The sequence below is a fragment of the Sardina pilchardus genome, chromosome 6 (genome assembly GCF_963854185.1).
Source record: "Sardina pilchardus chromosome 6, fSarPil1.1, whole genome shotgun sequence".
Classification (NCBI taxonomy): domain Eukaryota; kingdom Metazoa; phylum Chordata; class Actinopteri; order Clupeiformes; family Clupeidae; genus Sardina; species Sardina pilchardus.
Window position 1 is genome coordinate 12463672 of NC_084999.1, and position 7500 is coordinate 12471171.

The following is a 7500-nucleotide window of genomic DNA, read 5'->3' on the forward strand; positions in this document are numbered from 1 at the left end:
GGGGCAACGAGGACAGCAACTTTGAACTGGACAACCAGAAGGGTAGGCAGAGATGTTGGCACACACACACACACACACACACACACACACACACAAGCATACGCACACTCACAAATTCGGGATTGCTATTTGAATTGGGTTGCTGTGGTAACTGGGACCAAGGATAAATTGCAGCCCAAACCCCCTTCGGGAGAGAAAACTGTAACAAGGACATTTCTAAACCCACATAAAGAGAGTCTTCTCCCTCTCTCTCTTGCACAGCCTCTCTCCCTCTCTCTCCCTCTCTCTCTCTCTCCCTCTCTCCTCTCCCCTCCTCTCCAATCTTCTCTGTGCTTCCTAGTGGTGTTGTTAGTATTTTGCACTCTTTGTGTGTGTGTGTGTGTGTGTGTGTGTGTGTGTGTGTGTTTTCTTTGTCTATCTGTATGTATTCAGTATTTTCTGTCTTACAGTCAAGGTTACATTTGTCTGCAATCTGAGGTTATCATTTGTTTACACGAGCTTGTTGCCTCACAGGTGGAGGCTGTGCGTTATGCTAAGCTGCTCACCTCCTTATCACTCCTGCGCTCAGCTCCTCTCCCTTCTTCTCCTCTCCTCTCCTCCCTCCCTCTCTCATCTATCCTCTTCTTTTCTCCTTTATTCGGATGTTTTTGTCTCTTCTCTTATCTGTCTGTATTTCTTCTTTCTTCTTCCTCTCTATTTGTCATGTCTTCTTTTCCTTTGTCAGTTTCTTTCTCCCTTTTTCCCCTCACTTTTTCCCCCATCTCTACACTCATCTCTTCTGTCCTCCCATCTTCTGTCTTCTCTTCTCCTCTCTGCTGTCCTCTTCCCTTCCTCTCATCCTTTCTTCTCTTCTCACCTATCCTCTCCTCCTCACTCCTCTCCTCTATTGTCCTCTCTTCTCCTCTCCTTTCCTCTCCTCCCATTTCTTCTCTTCTCTCTTCGCTTCTCTTCTCTTCTGTCCTCTTTCCTTCCTCTCATCCTCTCTTCTCTCTCTTCTCTTCTATTCTCTTCTCTTCTCTCTCACCTATCCTCTCCTCTCCTCTCTTGTCCTCTCTTGTCCTCTCCTTTCCTCTCCTCTCCTCTCCTCTCCTTCTCCCCCTCCCATCCTGTGCCCTCCTCTCCTCTGCATGGCCTCCTCCTCAGGCCAGGGGGAGACAGATGGCCCTTGGCTTCCACGCTGCTACTCTGTGAAAAGTTGTCACTTCAAAGCCTCCGTGCCATTTTCTTTCACTCCTGTTTCCTCTTCCCACCCATCGCCACAGCGACCACCAGCAGCACAGGCAGCTTCTGCCTCAGCCTTTAGCGTTAGCGTTAGCAACAGGCACCAGCTCAGAGGCAAGCAGCCGAGGAGGCTATTGCTTTTGTTTATTTATTTATCTCCTTATTTATTTATTTATTTGTGCTGAAGCTGCATGGGGAAAACCATCAAAGACAGGCAGAGGCACACTGGCTGTGGTAGCAGATTGTGGGAGTATTAAAAAAAAGGATTCTGGGAAGAAAGGCAAATATTTTCCCCCCCACATCATTGTAAACAGTTTTCTTTTGTATTGTTTGTTTGTGTTGAGTATGTGTGTGTGCGTGTGTGTGTCTGTGTGTGTGTGTGTGTGTCTGTGTGTGTGTGTTTCCAATCCTCTCTCTGTATTCCTTTGTCTATAATTTCTTTGTCTATGTCCTATCTTCCTCTCCTCTCCTCTCCTCTCCTCTCCTCTCCTCTCCTCTCCATTTTCAGTAGTCAGACCGAATCGAGTGCACAAATTCACGGTGGTCCATTAAACTGATCCATTATGTGCATTTATACTATCAAATCAATTTGAACATGTGGATTATTCTTTATATATATAATTCATAAGTAAAGGAAGCTGAAACTAATTATAATGGAAAAGAAATTTAAACACTAAAAGCTGGCTATCATGCTAGCTGGTGTAAGAACAGTTTACATAAAGTCTGGGCTGCTAATTAGAATAATGCTTGTGTTTATCTAGCATCAGACTGTATCTGAAGACTAGTTTCTGGTTAAACATAGTTGAATTGCCATTTACCTGTATAATTTTGCTTTAACAAGAAAGTGACAGGGATAAAGAAGGGACATGATCAAACAAATAAACCTAGAAATGAATGAAGAAATGTTATCACGCTTCACCTAGTTTCCTTGATTATTTACTGTAGCTACTTTTAAGTCTAAGGCTCTGCCAGTAGAACACCTTTCAATTTGACATTTAAACTTGCGTTCTGATTGGTTCCTGTCTTCCTCGAGTTCTGATTGGCTCCTGTCCTCCTCAAGTTCTGATTTGTTCCTGTCCTCCTCCCCTGGCTTACAGGCATCATCAAGCTGCGCCGCAGCCCGCCCCCCACGCTCCGTGGGCCCCAGTACATCCTCAACGTCACGGCGACCGACGACAACAGCGCCGGCGGGCCCCTCCCTCTCAGTAGCTCCGCCCAGGTCATCGTGGGCATCAACGACATCAACAACAACAAACCCGTCTTCGACGAGGTGAGAGGCAGCATGTGTGGGTCTACACTGGCGGGTCTATATGAGTGTGACACAGACTTAGTCAAGGAGATGAGGATGAGAGACAGAGACAGAGAAAGAGAGAGTACTTTACTGTATTACCATGTACTGTATTCCAAACATTCTCTAGGTAAATGTCTAAATGCTCTGCTTTAGTAATGAAAACATATTTGTCATGCTAATAAAGCACACTTGAACTTGAACTTGAAGTTGAGAGAGAGAGAGAGAGAGAGAGAGAGAGAGAGGAGATAATCGACAAGAGATTACAATGAAAATATTGGAACGAGATAAGGAGAAAAGTCGAGAGATGGAACGAGGCAGGCAGTCGATGAGAGTCAGGTCAGAGATGAGGGGAAGGCCGATGCTGATGTGGACAGGAGATCAGGAAGATGTAGAGATGGACGGATAGATAGATTGTGAGATGGAGTTAGAGATGAAGAAGAAGTGAGAGTGCATGTGCGGGTGACTGAGCATCAGAGATCAGTGTGTGACTGAGCATCAGAGTGAATGAGTGTGTGTGGGTGTTTGCATGTGAGTGTGCGTGTGTGTATGCGTATGAGACAGACACAGAGAGTTTGTCAGTGTGCAAGTATAACAGCCCTAGTGTGCGTGTGTGTGTGGTGCGTGTGTGTGTTTGTGTGTGCAGGAAAGGCTGCAACAATTGATCGATGAATCAATTAGTTGTAAACTATTAATTTAATCACCAACTATTTTGGTGTATGGTTAACTGGTTTGGATAGTTTTTTAAGGAAAATTACTCAAAATTCACTGATTCCAGCCTCTTGAACTTTAATATTTTCAGCTCTATTGACTATATCTTTAATGACAATAAACGTAATATTCTTGACGTGTGGACAAAACAAGGCCTCTGACATTTTGGGCTTTGGGGAACATTGATCAACAGTTTTTCACCATTTTCTGATATTTTATCTTTTAAATAACTAATCGATTAATCGAGACAATAGTCGATTAAATGACTATGAAAATAATCGTTAGTTGCAACACTATTCTGTGTACTGTACGTGTGTGCGTGTGTGCAGGTGTGTGTGTGTGTGTGTGTGCGTGTGTGCAGGTGTGTGTGAGCATGTGTGTGTGTATCTCAGAAGGACAGAGGTAGTGTGTGAGTGGAGTGGTGCAGGCAGCTGGTGCCGGAGCCGGAGAGAGGCCTCTGGGGGCCCCGTCAGGGAGCAGCTTCACTGAAGCCTGAGCAACACTGGGCCTGATCATTCTCCCCAACACACACACCACACACACACACACACACACACACACACACACACACACACACACACACACACACACACACACACACACACATACACACACACACACACACATACACACACACACACACACACACACACACTCACTCTCTCTCTCTCTCTCAAACACAAATTCGTAAACAAAACACATGCACACACAAAACACACATAGATGCGATGTGCACACTGTCTCACATCCACATTCACACACAGACACAAACTTCCATGCACTCCCTAGCACACACATATCTACACACAGAAACACACACACACACACACACACACACACACTTCCTCACACGCACACACTCTGCGCTCGCCCCTGGGTCTGGCACTGGAGATGAATATTTCAGGGAGGGAATCACCCAGAGGCTCGGTGGATGCGTATGAAAGCGCAGCGCTAAGTGTGCCCATGAGGGAACATCTGGCCCCTCTCCAGCCTCTCTCGCTCAGCCGCGCCATTCTCCTCCTCCTCCTCCTCCTTGACTATTCTCTCCTCTTTTCCTCTCCTCTCTTCCTTCTCTCCTTTCCTCTCTCTCCTCTCGCCATTCTACTCCTACTCCTCCTTGACTATTCTCTCCTCTTTTCCTCTCCTCTCTTCCTTCTCTCCATCCTCTCTCTTCTCTCACCATCCTCCTCCTCCTCCTCCTTGAACATTCTCTCCTCTCTTCTCCTCTCCTATCACCATTCTCTTCCTCTCTCTCCTCTCTCCCTCCTCCTCTTTGCCTATTCTCTCCTCTCTTTCTTCTCTCTTCTTCCTTCTCTCCTCTCTTCTCACCATTCTCCTCTCCTCTCCTCTCCTCTCCTCTCCTCTCCTCTCTCACCATCCTCTCCTCTCCTCTCTTCTCACCATTCTCCTCTCCTCTCCTCCTCTCCTCTCCTCTCTCACCATCCTCCTCTCCTCTCCTCTCCTCTCCTCTCCTCTCCTCTCCTCTTTTCTCTCACCATCCTCCTCGACTATTCTCTCCTCTCTTATCTACTCATCTCCTTTCTTCTCCTCTCCTCTCGCCATTGTACCTCTTCATCCTCTTTTCTCTTCAGCACTCCGTTTTCTTCCTCTCCTCTCTCTTCCTCCTCTCCTTTTCTTCTTCTCCTCTCTCTTGTCTTCTCTTCCTCTCTGCCGCATGTGTGTGGATGCATACCCATGTGTGCATTCTTATGAATGCATAATATGTGTGTGTTCTTTTATGTGTTTGTGTGTGTGTGTGTGTGTGTGTGTGTGTGTGTGTGTGTGTGTGTTGGTGTGTGCGTTCATGCAGTTTGTTTGTGTGTGTGTGTGTGTGTGTGTGTGTGTGTGTGTGTGTGTGTGTGTGTGTTTTCGTGACATCTTATCAGCAGTGAGGTGGCAAAGTGGGCCACTGGGACCCAGGGCAATGGCAACTCTGCTCAGCCCCAGCCTTAACTCCCCACCACCACCATCTCCACCACCACCACCACCACCACCACCATCCCCATCCCTAAGACCCCCCTCTCCCACCAGAGCCCGCTCGCCTCCCCAACTCAAACTCACCGCCCAAAGCCCTCTTTGTAGTCAATAAGTTCCTGCTTGTCATTCCTAATTGCTCAGTAGATTATGGACTATCTGTTAAAGCGTTTTCCCAGGATAAACAGCAACGAATCCCCCCGTAAGCCTCCGTGCGTTTACAGAATAATGCCTTTGCACGGAAAGAGAATGAGTGGGGAGGAGAGAGGGAGGGAAGAAGGGAGTGAGAGGGAGAGAGAGAGAGAGAGGAATGGAGGGGGGAGAGAGAGCGAAGGAGCGTGATCTCTGTGAGCTTCCTTCAAGCTGCCTGACGGCTCTCCCTGCCTCTGTATTGATCCAATTACTTGATTAATCGTGCAGCTTCGACAAGGCCTCTCCTGGGCCCCCCACTGCCTCCGCTCTCCAAAACACACACACACTTTCTCTGTGTGCTTGTGTCTGTGTGTGTGTGTGTGTGTGGGTGGGTGGGTTGGAAAGGGTTGGGTTGATGAGGCTAATGAAGGCCGTAAAGTTAGTGGGGGGTGGCGGTTGCGGTGGTTGACGTGTACGTCTGTGTGTGTGTGTGTGTGTGTGTGGCTCGTATCTTGAAGGTGCTCATTAGACAGCTCTACCGTCTGGCTCCACTGCCTCTCTGGGAGCTGGTCATCACAGACAAAAAAGTGAAAAAAAAAGAAGAAAAAAACCTCCTCCTCCTCAGGTTCCACTCGCCTCTTAATTCCACTCTAATGATGAGCCATTTGTCCAAATCCAATATGGAGAGAGCAGCAGTGAAACAATGGTCTGGCTCTCGATGGTCTCGACTTGCTTTTGGGGGGCGAAAGTGTTATGGTGTCGTTCTCGATTGCTCAGTAATTCGCTCGGTAGCCAACAAGGCTGTCCTGTAGCGAAGGGCACTCAGGGGCCAATGGGATAGGTCTAGTCTGGGTGCGCTAATTCAGTCTAATGGCGTCTGTAATGATGCTGTTACTCACAGTGTCAAATTGCAAATGTAGTTGAGAAAAGTTCAAAGGCAGAAGAAATCACCTGGGTTAACATGAGCCATATATACTGAGATTTAGGCGATTATTTCTCTGATTGATTTGATCAATTTGTTGAAACACTGGAGGTGTCAGTAATCCCATAATACCTCCCCCCCACCCCAGTGTCAGAACTACAGTGTGAGCACGTGGGTCTTGGAGAACCAGCCCCCGGGGACGTTCGTGCTGCGCGTGCACGCCCACGACGCGGACATCGGCCTCAACGGAGACGTGAAGTACGGCATCATGCAGCGCGACGGAGCCTCGGCGGGATTCGTCATTGACCCCGACACAGGTAGAGACTCGTCGTCACTCTTAACGTCACGCTCATACCAAGAGCCCAAGAGATTGATGCACCCATGACAGATTGGCATTCATGCATTCTAGCTCTGACAGATTGCTTGATGTTAAAGCCCTATTCGCACGGGATTAGTATTACCTGTGGACCTCTGGTCATTTTCAAATTATCGCCCCACCTCTGTGTTACTTGCAGCGCATTCGCACGGGATGAGCAAAGTCTGTAAATTACTCTATTTTCACTGACATTACACCCGGATATGTCGTATGCTAACGTCCGAAAACAACGCACAAAGTAGAATAGATATGCAATTGCAATAGCAATCACTGAGATGCAGATTCGCACGGGATTAGTATTATCACCGGACGTCTGTGTTTGGCGAAATACAGTAGGTAATTTGCGGCGGAATTTTTACTTTACAAATTACAGACATGGCACATTCGCACGGGACTAAGATCTCAGACATTCTCCGCAATTATCACAAATCACCAAAGGTCCACAGGTAATACTAATCCCGTGCGAATAGGGCTTAAGAAAGACATTCATGCCATGATATCACGTCACAAATGAAGAGAAACATTAGAACAGAGAAATGTTATTGCGATCAACACTTATAATTGTTGCTAACAATTATAATTAGTTTAAATTGCTATGATTAATTTGTGCTAATTCACTAATAGTACACTGATATATTCCTGAGTAAGCATTGTACCACATTTGAAATGGTTTGGAAATGTGACCTTTGTGACCTTTTGACCTTTCACCTTCAGGTGTGATCAGCACATCCGTGACCTTTGACCGGGAGCGCCAGCGGGAGTACAGTCTGTCGGTCACGGCGACTGACCAGGCTGAGGAGCCTCTTATCGGCATCTGCCAGATCACCATCGTCATCGCAGACCAGAACGACAACGATCCCAAATTTGAGAACAGCC

At 47.1% G+C, this 7500-nt stretch overlaps 1 protein-coding gene across 1 annotated transcript in view; it reads left to right on the plus strand.

Annotated features, from left to right (window-relative positions):
- Positions 1 to 7500, plus strand: part of si:dkey-22o22.2 (neural-cadherin) — a 147684-nt gene that overhangs the window by 88378 nt on the left and 51806 nt on the right. The window contains exons 7-9 of the mRNA XM_062537971.1: positions 2319 to 2491; positions 6376 to 6565; positions 7339 to 7500. The exon at positions 7339 to 7500 is cut by the window's right edge and continues 9 nt beyond it. Coding sequence (XP_062393955.1) covers positions 2319 to 2491; positions 6376 to 6565; positions 7339 to 7500 — 525 coding nt within the window. The remainder of the gene's footprint in view (positions 1 to 2318; positions 2492 to 6375; positions 6566 to 7338) is intronic.